The sequence below is a fragment of the Gymnodraco acuticeps genome, unplaced genomic scaffold, assembly GCF_902827175.1.
Source record: "Gymnodraco acuticeps unplaced genomic scaffold, fGymAcu1.1, whole genome shotgun sequence".
Taxonomy (NCBI): domain Eukaryota; kingdom Metazoa; phylum Chordata; class Actinopteri; order Perciformes; family Bathydraconidae; genus Gymnodraco; species Gymnodraco acuticeps.
In genome coordinates, this window is record NW_022989768.1 from 6,905,669 (window position 1) to 6,921,781 (window position 16,113).

Consider the following 16,113-nt stretch of genomic DNA (forward strand, 5'->3'; position numbering starts at 1 on the left):
GTTAAGATGACAGAGCCAATGGGATTTCTTTGTTTTGTAAACATAATTTACAAATGTTATCCATCAAGGTCCAATAGGGTAGTGCAATATCTGTTTTTATCTGCCGCTTGGCAACAATGTTTGTATGATTTTTATTTTTATTTTTTATGAAGAAGCACATGCATGCAAAACACAATGTATGCTAGACATGCCAAGTAGCTTTAAAGACATGGCTACCCTCCCAACACATTATGGTACAACACCATTAACTGTAGGTTTTTGCAAAATAATATAAAACCTACCTTCATACGGTATGAAAATAAAATAATCAATCTTGATCCTGTGTTTTAATAATTTGTTTACATCTGTTTTCAATTCTAATTCCCAGGGTCACACCCAGGTAAACTTTGTGTCCACTCTGCTGCGTGTCACCATGTCAGATCAGCTGGACTTGCCTGTCAGGCAAGCAGGTGAGTCAACATTTTTCATATAAAATAGTTCTGCAAATCTGTCTTTCTTCAGTAATTTTTAATTTGTGTTTTACGACCGCTGCATTCGTCTGCCTGTATTGTCTGTTTTATCTGTTGTAACTTTGTTCATGCTGCCAAGGCCAGGTCGCTCTTAAGAAAAGATTTTTATTTCAATGAGACTTTTTACCTGTTAAATAAGGGATATATATATATATATATAGTGGATTTTAGTCTTTAGCATATAAATAATAGTGACTGTTTAGAATCTGTATAAAAAACATCTCTTGCTTATGAACTTAAATTGTCTTTTTAATTATTGCAGTGCAAGTGTTAAGCATCTTGAAAGGTAGTTATTGTTAAAACAATATTATGACATGCAGTCTGTGCTACCTCTCTCCCTGGATCTACATGAGGTCAATAAAATGCAAATGTGACTACCACTTTATCGCCCCTCCTCCTATGTTGTCCTATTTCATTATATGACTAATAAAGTAGAAATTCTCTATTATACCAGGCAACTTATATAATGGTTTCCAAAAGATAATTTAGCAATGTTACATGATTCACTTTTGTGAAGCGAAAGTGCCATGCTGAAGAGCAGTGGACACGTGGACTTGGGTTAAATATAGCTTGTTTTGCTTCAGTCAGATGCTGTTTCTGTGAGGTAGGTGTCAGCAGAGGTTTGATCAATGTAGACATTTGAACTAAAGTTGTTGCAGAAAAGTACACAGATAGTATCTGAAATGGTATTGTGTTCACCTCCCTAAGTATTCATAGCCGTTCTCACAAATATAGCTGTGCTTTAGAGCAATAAATTACTTTTCCAGCTGTTGGAAAACGGCTGACAGTTTTTAAAAGCAGAATAGAAGAGAAGCAGCTCCTCCTGACTGCACACTACAGAAGCCGTCTAAATGATGTAAGTGAAGCTGATTATAAATGTACAATGTCTTGACTTATTGTGTTTGCACCTAGCCAATCCATGTATGTTTATAAGATTGTTCTTTATTTAGCTCTTGTCTGGTTCATGATCGTTGGCAGGTAAACATACAAAACACATTCTCCTGAATCAATTGATCTGATTGGCAGTTATTACATAACTTCAGTGAATAGATTCCTCAAAATGCATTCATCATAGTTGTTTATCAGGCAGCCCGATTGAATATCTGTATGAGTTGAATTTGTATTGGTAGCATGTGAGATATATGGTGAGTTTTTTTTTTAAGAGTTTTGCTACCAACCATATACAGAGGAGGTAATAACATTTTGTTTGTGTTGGCCAAAGCATTGGAGACTGACACTACTGTCAGACATTTTTGTTGCATTAAATGAATGTACATTGATCTCAGTTGTATTCTTGTAGTAGCTCAGACGAAACACAAGCAATAAATTCTGCGCAACTCCCAGGGTTAATTAGTCTTGTGATGTGATAAAACTGACCTTATTACATTTAAAAAGTAATGGCTTTAATATATTAAATAAAGTGATATGAGTCTATTTATCGTTTTAGATTTTGGATATCTATGCTTCATTACAGTGAACAGTTTAGCTGTTCTATTACTTTAGTCGTTTATATTCACATTACTGATGAATATTTAGAAAAAACCTCATTGTGTCCATATCTTGTGAAAGCAGCAATAGTCAACCCTACAATATTGCAGTGATAAAGAGGTATTTGGTCAATCGATGGCAATCAATGGTACCTTTTTTTTTAAAGAAAACTTCCATAATATGTTCCTGCTGGGCCTGGAGCTGCAGTTATGAAGTGAAACAACAAGATAAGTTGTTAGAGCTTTGATGTTAAAAGGAACTACCACATATAACAAACTTGACTGTTAACACACTGAAAGAAGGGATTCACCATATTGAAAATTAAATATTTATAATTGCCATTTGTTAGCTTTATTCAGGCACACATTTTTCTCCTGTACATGAATCAAATGTATACAACCAATCCGCCGTGGCTCTGCAGTGTGAGCCGATGGTGTAGTTTTGTGGACATAGACGGAGGGTACAGGGTTTTTGCTCTGTCAGCATTGATAGGCTGGATTATGATTGCCGCCTCGCCGGCGGCGTAGACATTTGTGTCAGCAGTCTGACGTCCGCCTCCCAGCCCTCACTCCTCCACTCCCTCAGATGCCTTTCCCTGTGAGCCACAGGCACCAGGGCCCCACCTTGTAGATGTGAACCCAGCTGACACTAGTGCCACATTCAAACTACAGATGGAAGAATTGACTTCCTTGGTTATAGGCTGGTAGGTGATGATGTAAATGCAGCCAATAGGACTGGTGCATATTTGGGGACTTGGGCTACTTTACAGAAGAGTTTATACCACTTGCACATCCTAGTAATCTTTCTATAGAAATAAATAGCTGAATGCTTTCAATGTTCGACATAAGTGCCAAATTTGATATAATACAATCAATAAAATGATATTTACAAATGTGTCGTTTTGAAAATGGGTCATAAAGTTGTTCAACCTTAAATGTATAGCTTTTGTACAAACAAATCAAGTGAATCTTTATTTTATTCTAAGTGAGGCTTATAGGTCATATAACTTTCTCCATGTTGTACAGCTTAATGGTTTCATACAAAAATGTAATTTGAATTTTTTAAAAACCACTTTAAGAATATTTGTCAGCATCCATGCATGTCTTACCGTTAAAAAGCGCTGACCCTGTGTTTTCTCTGTCTCTTAGGTTGATCTACCTTAAAGAACATGATAACGCAGCACTGGAGTGATGGCGACGGTTCCACAGAAGACACCGGTCAAAAACATCCCTGAAGAGGACAGGCAGTTCATTCGAGACAACATAGTGGAGGCCATCATACCACTCTCCCGAGCGCATCAGGTAACCATACACCACCCTGCTGTAGAGTGGAGTGCATGTTCATCCATGTTACCGGCTCCCATGTATACCATCCCATTAGCTGTTTTGCACTTCATATACATGTTTCTCTAACTTTGCTAAATCTCCAAATCTTGACTACTCAGGGTCCAGTTGACAACATGTATCCACCACATGATCAAGCATGACTACCCCGGCAAGTGGACTACCATCGTGGATAAGATCGGCTTCTACCTGCAGTCAGACAAACAGTGCAGGATGGCTGGGCATCTTGCTCTGCCTTTACCAGCTTGTCAAAAACTACGAGTAAGTCTTGGTTCTCGATCTTAATTTCATATCGTAACGGAAACAAATGACATGGGGCTAACGTTGTACTTGTGTGGCTAAAACAGATACAAGAAACCAGAAGAACGTCAACCTCTGGTGGCTGCCATGCACATCTTCATGCCCATGATGAAGGAACGCTTTATCCAGCTGATCCCTGACCCCTCCAGCGACTCTGTCCTCATACAGAAACAGATCTTTAAAATCCTCTACGCCCTCTTCCAGGTAACGCCACAACTCATGACATCTTTTGTTTCTGTTTTATTAACATTCACCATATTTGTAAACATTATAATTATGCTTAGTCATTGTTAAAATGGTTTTGTGTTATTCAATGGCAGTTGTTTTATTTCTTATGATCATCAAATAGCTGGTTTATAAAGTGAAACTGACTCACTCCTCTCTCCGCAGTACAACCTCCCCCTGGAACTCATCAACCGACAGAACCTGACGGAGTGGATGGAGATCCTGAAGACAGTAGTTGATAGAGATGTGCCACCGGTAAGGAGACAAAATGAATTCACACACCGCACTAATATGGCCCCTAAAAAGTCCTCATCACTTTTGGTTTCCGAGATGTAAGGTTTCAGTTCTCCACAACCTGATGTACTTTTCTTTTACTCTGCAGGAGACGATGCAGATAGAGGAGGTATGAGCGGCCTGAGCTGCCATGGTGGAAGTGTAAGAAGTGGGCCCTTCACATCTTGGCTCGGCTGTTTGAGAGGTAAAAAGCCATCAACACCCCTAACTTATTTTTCTTTTTAAATATACAACTATTTTTTTCTTCTACAATAGCATCTACTGTACCATTTTTGCAGGTATGGAAGCCCAGGCAACACAACCAAAGAGTATGCAGAGTTTGCTGAACTTTTCCTCAAGGAATATGCAGTTCCTGCTCAGCAGGTAAGAAACTTCAGAAAGTGAATGTAAACGGCAGCTCTGCAGTCAGACCGAACACTGTCTTTTGCTGCAGTGCATCCTGCTAATTAAGGACATTATTTTGGTCTATTAGGTGCTGCTGAAAGTCTTATACCAGTACAAGGAAAAGCAATACGTGGCTCCCAGAGTACTCCAACAGACGCTCAACTACATCAACCAGGGCATAGCACACGCAGTGACGTGGAGAAACCTAAAACCACACATCCAGGTACTAATACTACATTTTCAAATTGATTTAAGTAACTAAAGCTGTATAGTCATTATCCAAGTTGTTTGTTTTTCAGTAACAACATTGTGAAATAGTACTTGTTTTGATGGACTGGTTGTAACTTGTAGAAGCTTTAAAGCACTGCCTATCTTGATTGAGCCATCAGATTAAACTTAATTTGTTTTTTTCCAGGGCATCATTCAGGACGTGGTCTTCCCCCTCATGTGTTACACAGACAGTGATGAGGAACTGTGGCAGGAAGATCCATATGAGTACATCCGCATGAAGTTTGGTAAGCAGAGAAAGTCAGTACCTGTAATCTAAAAGGATTTCTGTGTATGTGTGATGACTAACCATTTACCCGATCTCCACTGTCCCCCTTAGATGTGTTTGAGGACTTTATCTCTCCAACAACAGCAGCCCAGACACTTCTGTTCACTGCTTGCAACAAAGGAAAGAGGTTAGTTGAAATGATTATTTTGTCATTTATTTCTTTGAGGCTTTGATTTTGTGGCGGTGAGACTTTTTCCATTGTTGTTATTTGTTCTTACAGATTCAGGCTCGGTCCACAGATTTGATATCTAATGAGGCCTAATTGGATCTCTTTGCTTTTTTTAGGTGCTGCAAAAGACGATGGGCTTCTGCTACCAGATTTCTAACTGATCCCGCCACTGACCCGAGGAAAAAGGACGGTGCCCTACACATGATCGGCTCTTTGGCTGAAGTCCTGCTGAAGGTAACTTCTCTCCCCCAGTGTAGAAAGGGAAGAGGTCTCCAACCTTTTTTGTGTGGGTTCCTTAGGGGATTCTCTAATTTTCTTACACCATGTTTGGCCTGATTAGCATCAGTTGGAAATGATGGTCTAGAAATTTGGCAAGATTGGATTTGTGCTTGAAGAAATGGTGAAAGCTAAGCCAATTTAGTTGTGGCTTGGCAGGCCGTTAAAAACAAGTTAAATATTTCTGGCTGTGGACCAATTATTGAAATGTTGATGCTAAGAGTTGTCACCAACCCATTTGCCAAAAATCACTTAAGATTATATTTAGAAGGTATTAGACTGGGCATTGATGATTTTTTTATTTTTTTTTATTTGGACATGTACAGGATAACGGCCCGTCCACACTACAGCTTTGACAGCTTCAAAAACGGTTTCCAACGCGTCTGCCCATTCACTTTGAATGGGGTGATGTCACATTGCCTCGCTTTTCGCCGAACTGAATTGTGGGTAGCATAGCGGTCCGTCTCCGGCGTCAGAAGTTGAACAATGTTCAACTTGACGCCGGAGTAGCCAGCGCCAGCCAATCAAATCCCGTTTCTGAAAATCTGACAGCTCAAGCCCTAGCCAATCAAACCGCGTCTAAGCTGGGAGAGATATCCCGCCGTTCATTTCTATATTTAAAAAAAAGATGGAGGAGAAACTAATTATCGCCGTAGCACCCGGTTTTGTATGACCAGACCCTCTTCACCTACCGGGATACAAACCGGAAGAACCAGTCATGGAGGGAGGTGGCAGAGACAGTGGGTGAAACTGGTAGGTTTTCGCCTGTTTGGGGAGTTTATATATATATATATATTGCTCGCATAAAATCCTCGGGTTTTTTTGCTTTGTATGTCGGGGGGCGGGAGATTCATGTGATTGGTTGTTGGTCGCGTTGCTCGAATAAAATCCCCAAGCTTCAGACATGCCCAGCTCCAAGCTTTTTTTGAAGCTGTAGTGTGGTCGGGCCGTAAGTGTTGTTCTCCGCTACCTTGTGACACGGTTTTTCTTTCTCCACACAGAAAAAGATTTATAAGGACCAGATGGAGTTCATGCTGCAGAATCACGTCTTCCCCCTGTTCCGCAGTGAGCTGGGCTACATGAGAGCAAGAGTAAGTGATCGTTTCGCAACAGGCAGTCCCAAGATATGTGTCTTTAACATTACTGAATGAGGTGGCTTTGAATTAGGACCAGCTTGTTTTACTGGCTTAGTGCTTTGCGTTTGTTTATCTTATATACAGTATAAAATGGTTTCTGCCACATTTTCTCAACCTCTGTTTTCACACAGGCCTGCTGGGTGCTGCATTACTTCTGCGAGGTGAAGTTCAAAAGTGACCAGAACCTGCAGACGGCTCTTGAGCTGACTCGCCTTTGTCTCATCAATGACAACGAGATGCCAGTCAAGGTGGAGGCTGCTATTGCCCTGCAGGTTCTCATCAGCAACCAGGAGAAAGGTGAGCAAGTGAAGTCATGCCCCTAACGTTTACTTGACTGCACTCTATATTCATATTTTCTTCAGGAATGTTATTAACTGGTTTTCTTTGAGTGTCTGAACTTAAGAAAGACCTTTTTTTCTTTTTTAGCCAAAGAATACATCTCCCCCTTCATTCGGCCAGTGATGCAGGCGCTCCTGCACATCGTCAGGGAGACGGAGAATGACGACCTCACAAATGTAATTCAGAAGATGATCTGTGAATACAGCGAGGAGGTGACTCCAATTGCAGTGGAGATGACGCAGCACTTGGTAAGTGATATCAGTTAAAAAGCTACATGTTGATGTCGTCATTTCACTGAGTGGTTCAATAAACTCCCCCTATGGCTTCGAGGAGTGAGGAGAGGCTGCCGTACCAAGAAGAAAACCAAATATCGCAAATGATTCATACTACTTACAAGGAAAACTGAATTCATTCAGGTTTGAGCACAGCCACCCTCATTAACCCAAATAATCAGATCATATCAATGTTAAGGAACCAAGTTTATAGTTGTCTCGTTCTCTCACCTCATTATTAATGGTGCCAAGCTCAATGCATTGTGATGTCACATGCAATCCTGTGTAATGCTTTTAAGAAAAAGCTCTGATTAAAGTAAGTGTGTCCTGTTCTTTTCATTTAAGGTTATGAAGATAGGAATCACTTGGACTTCCTGCCTTATAGTGAAATGTATAGATACTAATATTCCACAGACACACTCATAATAACAGTCTCTTTGTTTGCGCTTTGTCAGGCTATGACGTTCAACCAGGTGATTCAGACGGGCCCTGATGAGGAGGGAGGAGATGACAAGGCAGTGACGGCCATGGGCATCCTCAACACCATTGACACATTGCTAAGTGTGGTGGAGGACCACAAAGAGGTTAGCAGCAAAGCCCCGAAGCACACTGCCCACACACAGTCCAGGCTCATCACTCATCTGAGAGCCACTTCCTCTGCACAAGCAGATTGGGTCGGCTGTAGCTTTCCTGCCAACACACTTTAGCCGCCCACCAACTCCTGGGAACACACTGTGTTCTCACCGTGTTCAAAATGACTCGGAGGCTGAGGAAGCGGCTAGAAATAGTGCCAGGGCACTTTGCCACCATGTCTGCTGAAACATGGGACTGCCAGTGCTTAAAGCCAAGGAGCCATTGGATTTGAATAAGCATTGCGGCGTACTGACATTTTTTGGATTTCATCACAGTTCAGGTTTCACTGATCCTGTTTACCTTGATGCCAAAAATAAGAATGAGTTTTTGACAAATCAATATACATGGCAACTTAACCGGTTCACTTGACGCATTAAACATTACAGGACTGAACACCAGATAATGTTAATGATGAAGAGTCTCCTATCCTTGTTGATTTCATCCCAAAAAAGTGTACTCATTCACAAAGGTTATAGGTTGTTCCTTACTTTAGACCAGGGGTGCCCAACCTTTTTTGAACCGAAATAATCGATTTGATCATGGTCAGTTTCTGGCAACCCTAGTAGCAAGAGTAGTTGAACATTCCTATAATGAGTCTAAATATGGATGCACATTTAAAGCAATTTCTTTAACCCATAATCGCTGTTATGATTTGTACACGATGTTTCGCTTCAAGGGTCATTACAGGACTTAAAACATATTGGGTTAGGTTATTATGTCCAGGGTTCGTACGGGTGCTTGAAATCCTTGAAAATGCTTGAAATTTGATGTGGTGTTTTCAAGGTTGGGAAAATGCTTGAAATTGAGATAAAGTGCTTGAAAATGTAAATGCTTTACTTTTACAATAAATTGCTGTCTGACTGAATAGTTCGCTTTTTAGATTAAAAGAAAATAATTGCTTCGCTTCTACATAAAACATCTCCGCTCCGACCTTCCCGCGCTATGCCCGCGACCTGCAAGTGTTTGTGTTACGTGTGACCTGGGCATTCTGATGAGTGATAGATGACTGTGTGCCAGGAGGTTGCAGTTTCAACGAGCGTTGGCTAGCAGAAGACAAATACAAGCCATGGCTAAGACGAGGGTCAAGCCCACGAGTAGCCTCCTGCACAGTTTGCAAACATAACGATGCGAGAGTCTGCGCTGACGAGCCACATGAAAGGTACGCCGTAGTAGAGCCAGTCTCACAGCATTTCGTGTTATAGTCACGAAATATAATCTATTGATTCGACACAGAGCGATTTTGAAAGCAATGTATTTCTACTGGTAGTATGTTTCGTGCCTAAACCAAATGTGACTTGCTCTATCGAAATCAGTCACATTTGTGTACCGGGGAAACACTTACAAGAAACACCGGCGGCTGTTATGCTTGCTGTGATGTTACATTAGTCCGTTCTCTGCTTGTAAAAAAGTTGTATTTATCATCTGAATTTGCCGAAACAAGTTTAATATTCTGAAAGCCAATAACTTTGTTTATTTGAAAACAGATGAAAACAAACTGTCTTTTATATAAAATTGAAGTATTATACAAGTAAAACTACATTTTGCTTTAATCCCATGTAATTGTAGAATGAACACAGTCTTCCTTTGAAGATGTATAAGTCGGGTGTCTTGAGTAGTCAAAATTACCTACAAATCATTGTACACATTTGTAAATATTATTTTCCACTTGTTACCATTGTGAGTTTATTTTTATGCAGCTCTGCGTGATTTTGTGGCTACAATTCAGACTAATACGCTACCAGAGGTGGAATAAGTACGCAGATATTGTACTTGAGTAAAAGTAGAAGTACTCAGAGCTTGTACTTGAGTAAAAGTAGAAGTACTCAGATCTTGTACTTGAGTAAAAGTAGAAGTGCTCAGAGCTTGTACTTGAGTAAAAGTAGAAGTACTCAGAGCTTGTACTTGAGTAAAAGTAGAAGTACTCAGAGCTTGTACTTGAGTAAAAGTAGAAGTACTCAGATCTTGTACTTGAGTAAAAGTAGAAGTCCTCAGATCTTGTACTTGAGTAAAAGTAGAAGTACTCAGATCTTGTACTTGAGTAAAAGTAGAAGTGCTCAGAGCTTGTACTTGAGTAAAAGTAGAAGTACTCAGAGCTTGTACTTGAGTAAAAGTAGAAGTACTCAGAGCTTGTACTTGAGTAAAAGTAGAAGTACTCAGAGCTTGTACTTGAGTAAAAGTAGAAGTACTCAGATCTTGTACTTCAGTAAAAGTACCAGAGTGTAGGAATACTCTGTTACAGTAAAAGTCCTGCATTCAAAATGTTCCTCAAGTAAAAGTAGAATTATATTTCACATCATTCATCCACATCTGTAAAGAAACTAAAGGTATTAAATACATGTAGTGGTGGAAAAGTACACAATTTACCTCTGGTTTACTGCCAACCTAAAAGTAACTCAAAAATAGTAATCAATAATGTATTGAAAAGTTATTTGGCTGATTGTTTTATATCGGCTCAGCCAGGTTATATGGGAGACCCAGTCTACGTACAGGTCACTCCTTTTGAAATATTAAACTTAGTTTTCTTCTTTAATTTTTCATTCTCGTGTAAAATGCTATCACGAAACACACATTTGGTTGTTTATAGCATAAAGAACATCTGATTTAATGTGAGGTAGGGAAATAATCATTTGAGTATGTGTATATAAATATGTAATTTACAACAGCTGTAAGATGCTTGAAAATGCACCTTGAAAGTGCTTGAATTTGACTTTGGAAAAGGTGTAAGAACCCTGTATGTCATAATACTAAATATTATTTCACTCAATGCCTTGTATCTACATCTGATTATTTGTACAATAAGGACCATGCTGTCGAGATAAAATAATACACAGCTTTGATCACAGCAGCTTTATCTTTAATTCCTCAGATCACCCAGCAGCTGGAAGGCATCTGTCTGCAGGTGATCGGCACTGTGCTGCAGCAACATGTACTGGGTAAGCCGGTCCTTTCTGTTCCACCACATTACACCTGCAGGTTGCACTTAACCACTATCTGTCTGTCTGCCTGACATATTATCCTTTGATAATAAACAGACTATGTTTTACCTCCAGACTAACTTTTCTTTCTTTTCTTTCAGAGTTTTACGAAGAGATCCTTTCCCTGGCTCACAGCCTGACCTGCCAGCAGGTGTCAGCACAGATGTGGCAGCTCCTTCCACTGGTGTATGAAGTCTTCCAGCAAGATGGATTTGACTACTTCACAGGTGTGTGTTTGGCTAAAGAATGGAGCTTGCATTCACATAGGTTGCTTTCAAACTGTGTTAAACTCTGTGTGAAAAGTAAATATGTTTTGTTTTAGATATGATGCCACTTCTTCACAACTATGTCACAGTGGACACAGACACACTCCTATCTGACACCAAATACCTGGAGATCATCTATGCAATGTGCAAGAAGGTAAAACGTCAGAAATGATTATGCATAATGTAACAGACAGCACTTCCAAACTATTTGTGATGGTTAGTGGGTTAGAAGATTGAACAGAGCCTGTCACTCACACAGGTCCTGACAGGCGATCCCGGCGAGGACCCAGAGTGCCATGCAGCCAAGCTGCTGGAGGTGATCATTCTGCAGTGCAAAGGTCGTGGCATTGACCAGGTCAGTATCCAACAATTCAAACTGTAGACACTCTTGATATTTAATCGATTGATTCTAATGTCTGTTAGGGCTGCAAACAATCGATTAATCGTTAGATTAATCGACTATTCGGACTATTATGTCTTGCACAATTTCTCTTATTTAGCCATCAACTTTTAGATTTAGCTTGAGATTGTTTTAGGCATGTGGAAACTAACAATGAAGACAATAAAGATGAATACTTGATTCAAAATAAATATATTATGAAATTAACTAAACACATTTTGAACAAAATGTAACATTGCTTTTTATTTAAATTAAATAAATAATATTTCACATCAAAAGAAACAACAGTGTTTTAACAAATCGTATTAAATAATGTGATGACAGAACTGTAAACAGAATAGCTGAAACTTTAACAAAATAAATAACTCAGTTACCTCTAATCAGTAACCCATGTTTGTATAATGTAGTTAACTCCGTGTGTTGCTGCTAGCATACATAACACCTGACGTGGAAAAGTTACTCGTGGATGGGGCTACAGAGCTGCTAGAAAGACGGTCGAATGTGGAGCACTTTTGCTAAATGTTTAGACAAATTGCTCGTGTTACCGCCCTTACATGCTAAACTCTTATTGCACTTTTGGCAACGAGCATTCTCCACATCGAGACGGGTAACATTAACCACACCTTGGAGCGCTTCTCTCCGTCATCCTCCTCCGTGTGTTGCTGCATGTAGCAGCTGCGTGTGTGTAAACTGCCCCGCCCCCTCGAACACAGACGGGAGAGAGAGATCTCGTCTGATCGAAAATACATCATAGATGCATTTATTTGTCTTTTTGCATATTAGAAACGAGAAGGCAACAAAAACACTGCGATATAATGTTTTTGTAGCAACAATACATGACACATATGTTTTTAAATGTCTCCAGTACCGATAAAAAGATCAATAACGTTGGAGTTTAACGGCGCGTAAAACACACGTGATGACGTCACCAACGAATCGACGACTGAATTAGTTGGCAACTAATTTGGTAATCGATTAAGTCGATTAGTTGTTGCACCCTAATGTCTAGTAATATAGGTAAACGAACAGTATTGCTTTATTGAAGGTGATCTGTTGTTGCAGGTTGTTCCGTTGTTTGTGGCTGTCTGCATTGGAGCGTTTGACGCGGGAGGTGAAGACCAGCGAGCTGAGGACCAATGTGTCTGCAGGTGGCCATCGCTGACTTTACTACAGCCCCCCGCTTCTGCTCAACACTCTGGAGAAACCTGCGCTTTCCTAACAACACTGAGCCCATCACAAACCCACTTTATCACACAATGGCTCAAAGATGTCGACTGCTTCCTTGGGTAAGAGGTTTAAGAAATTCTAAATTAGCACCATGGAACTTTGGGCAATTAGACGGTTTATTCTGTGTGACAGAAAAATGTCATACCTGTCAAGTGTTTGTATTATGGCTGCAAGTTTCAATCTTTTAATGGGAGATCTTAAATACGAGTGATACTTTAAACCATCAGCTAAACAAACACGTAGTGAATTCATTAAGTTGATCAATCAACAAGTAACAATAATTTCGGAACAGCTCTGAGAAATCCTATTGACTTTTTGTTACCTGCTTTCCCCTCGCAGCCTTCACGACAGGAAGATGTGTATTCTTGGAATCTGTGCTCTCATTGACCTCGAGCACAGGCCTCAGGTTGTGAACCAGGCGCCGTCCAGCTGATTCCAGCAGCCATTCTTCTGTTCAACGGCCTCAAGAGGGCGTACGCCTGTCGAGCAGAGCATGAGAATGACGAGGATGATGATGATGAAGATGGGTGAAGAAGATGAATGATAACGGTAAGGCATCAGTGTTTGACATTGTTCCCACATGTGAAAGTTTTGCATACGTTGTGGTGAAAATAATCCAGGTCTTCAAAGTTTTTGTAAATGACAAGGGTCTTGAAATGGGGCTTAAATGTTATTTGATAGACCTTGAGGATCTGTGAGATTTCTTTTTTATACTTGGCCTTCATAAAGAGCCTTCCTTTTGCATCAGTGATGCCTCGTAGTTGCCTCATATTCATAGTTTGGAATTACGCCTACGAGGTTTCTGCAAAGTTTCTCATTTTTAAAACACTCTAACATTTGTTAACCCTTAATCTGGGTTGGGTCCTTGAATTTGAAATGATACTAATTTAATTTGTGAAGTATGATGTATTCAGTGTGTGCATCATTCAAGATCACCATTACTATGTCAGATGATTTAGTGATGCTGAACCGTGTTCCCTTACATTTTCTCATTGAATACAGCTGAGTTGGGCAGTGACGAGGATGACATTGATGAGGAAGGCGCAGAGTACCTGGAGATGCTGGCGAAGCAGGCGGGAGAGGACGGAGGACGATGATGACTGGGATGAGGACGATGCGGAGGAGACGGCACTTGAGGGCTACACTACATCTGTAGATGATGAAGACAATTTAGTGGACGAGTAATCAGATCTTCAAAGCCATACTACAAAGTAAGAAAACAACCTGTTGTGTTAATCACTTGCAAAGCAATAAGAAATTGTTGAGTGAAAACCAATAATTGATCTTTGTTATCTGTGATTCAGATATCCAGAGCCGTGACCCAACATGGTACCAGGCACTAACACAGGGCCTCGACGAAGATCAGGGCAAACACCTTCAGGACATTGGCACACTTGCAGACCAGAGACGGGCAGCACATGGTGAGCGCCTGCTGAGACTGCAAAGCAATATCCCAATTAAACTCTGATGCGGCACTTCTGACAATAAAGCAACTTTGTTTTTACATGCTCTTATTTCCTGCTTTTTGTTATTGATTTTTGTTGTGTTTTTCAGTCCATGTCGTCTCCACATTTAAATGTATAAAAGTATTCATAGCTCTTCCCCATTAAACTACAATCTAGCACGTTGCAACTAACTGCCTTTGTGCCTTTTTAATTTACGAAAGAAACATGAGTCTGGGATGATTGAATAAAAATACATATTTTTCCACTGGAATTAAATGTGTGGTGTTAGCTCAGTCGTAAAACACAATGCACTGTGAAGCAACATCAGAGACTTGGCACTTCTGCACAGCGGTGCCAACCTGCTTCCTTGATACCAGCTCATCCAGAAGCCTCCTTGCCTCTTTGTATCCTTGAGATGCATTCAGGGGATTGGAAGTGGAGGGGGAAGGATTTGGGTCATGGCAGGATTCAAGCGTAAAGCATTAGTCGGTGGTATATAAAAAAAAAAACACTCTCAAATGCACGGTAAATGTTAAATAATACTTCTAGAATCACGTTAACTGCCTTTCTATGGTCTACCATCAGCTGTGTACTATAGGGCAGCACTTACTTTCAGGAAACAACTTTTTTTATTTTCCTCACGTTTGTAATTTTGATGCACTTTGCTTATTATATTACAGAATCCAAGATGATCGACGAAACACGGCGGATACAAGTTCACAGCGCCAGTGGTGCCATCTACTTCAACTTTGGAGGCACTGCCTCCAGGAATGAATTGAATCCTCCGTTCTACTTTTTATTACCTGTGTACTGATTGTAGTGAAGTGAAAAAAGCTTGTGTTGTTCCCTTAAGTAGTGGTTCCAGAACTGGTTTCTTCTCAAGTTCATTCTTCAATCTGTCAAATGGGAAATTGTACCAGAAGATGTGGGAGAAAGCAACTAAAATGCGACCAATGCTGGGGGAAAACAAACCCAAGAACTTGAGCACGATGCAAGAGAAGAAGCTCTGAACAACGTTGTCTTCTGGAGACCCTAGTGTGGAGGGGATACCATGATGGCAACTCTTTCGTTTTTTTTTCCACTTAAATAAAATTGGGGGATTAACAGTTAGGAAATTGATAATGAGACTTAATATTTCATTATCACTGTTGTGGCCAAACGGCCGTAATAAAGATTATACCTCTGGTAGTGGTGATATCTACGTTATTTTCTGCATAAACACTCATGTTTATGGTACATACAAGCCAAGGTTATTGATTTTTCAAGTATCCTTGGAAACGACCAGAGCATTTGTAAGGTGTAAACAGTTGTATTTCATATGTAGCATATTGGATACTTCATAGCACTATGTGATGCCTGATCTCTGTAAATTAATGACTAGCACTTTCATATTGTTCAGGTCTCCTAGCCTTCTGTATCAGACTGCAATTTTTTAAATTGAAGACTATTTAAAAGGCAAACGGCTGTAACTTTGTTACTTTGCAAGCGACTTCTGTAATGGCTGGTTGTTACGGAGTGGATCAGTGGGCAACTCAGAAACTTAATGATTTCAGGAAAAAAGAGAATGCTCTTGGTGTTCAGTATGGCTACAGGACTTGTGTTTGTGAGCACTGAAGAACAATTGAATACATCATTGAGCATGTACAATTGGACTTATCGTGAAGGTCTCAAGCTTTTGGTTGGGTGTATGGATAAACCATCTATATATACAACAACATATTAAAAAAAAAAAAAAAAGTTAAGGGAGTCATTGACGGAGTGTTTCCTTCTACAGGGAGCTGTGATTTCCTGATTTATGAATATGTTTTCTAAGAAATTGGTTACGTGAATGCTTTCTTCCAGGTAACTTTACATTTGCACATCGCTGTCTATTCAC

The 16,113-nt window shown here is 40.1% G+C and overlaps 1 protein-coding gene across 1 annotated transcript; it reads left to right on the forward strand.

The window, feature by feature from the left end:
• The first annotated feature begins 208 nt into the window (after positions 1-208).
• On the forward strand, positions 209-15,016 carry ipo7 (importin 7). Its single transcript, XM_034218893.1, is given in 38 exon segments — positions 209-250; positions 368-449; positions 3,146-3,200; positions 3,202-3,277; positions 3,279-3,298; positions 3,442-3,541; positions 3,543-3,601; positions 3,688-3,844; positions 4,031-4,120; positions 4,248-4,268; positions 4,270-4,343; positions 4,438-4,522; positions 4,632-4,766; positions 4,959-5,058; positions 5,151-5,230; positions 5,385-5,420; positions 5,422-5,502; positions 6,546-6,635; positions 6,812-6,977; positions 7,107-7,267; positions 7,747-7,875; positions 10,791-10,857; positions 11,001-11,126; positions 11,222-11,319; positions 11,425-11,520; positions 12,628-12,648; positions 12,650-12,766; positions 12,768-12,806; positions 12,808-12,851; positions 13,132-13,208; positions 13,211-13,320; positions 13,323-13,341; positions 13,795-13,880; positions 13,882-13,974; positions 13,976-14,003; positions 14,097-14,213; positions 14,918-14,934; positions 14,936-15,016. Coding segments are annotated over 38 exon segments (3,075 nt in total).
• The last annotated feature ends 1,097 nt before the right edge of the window (positions 15,017-16,113 follow it).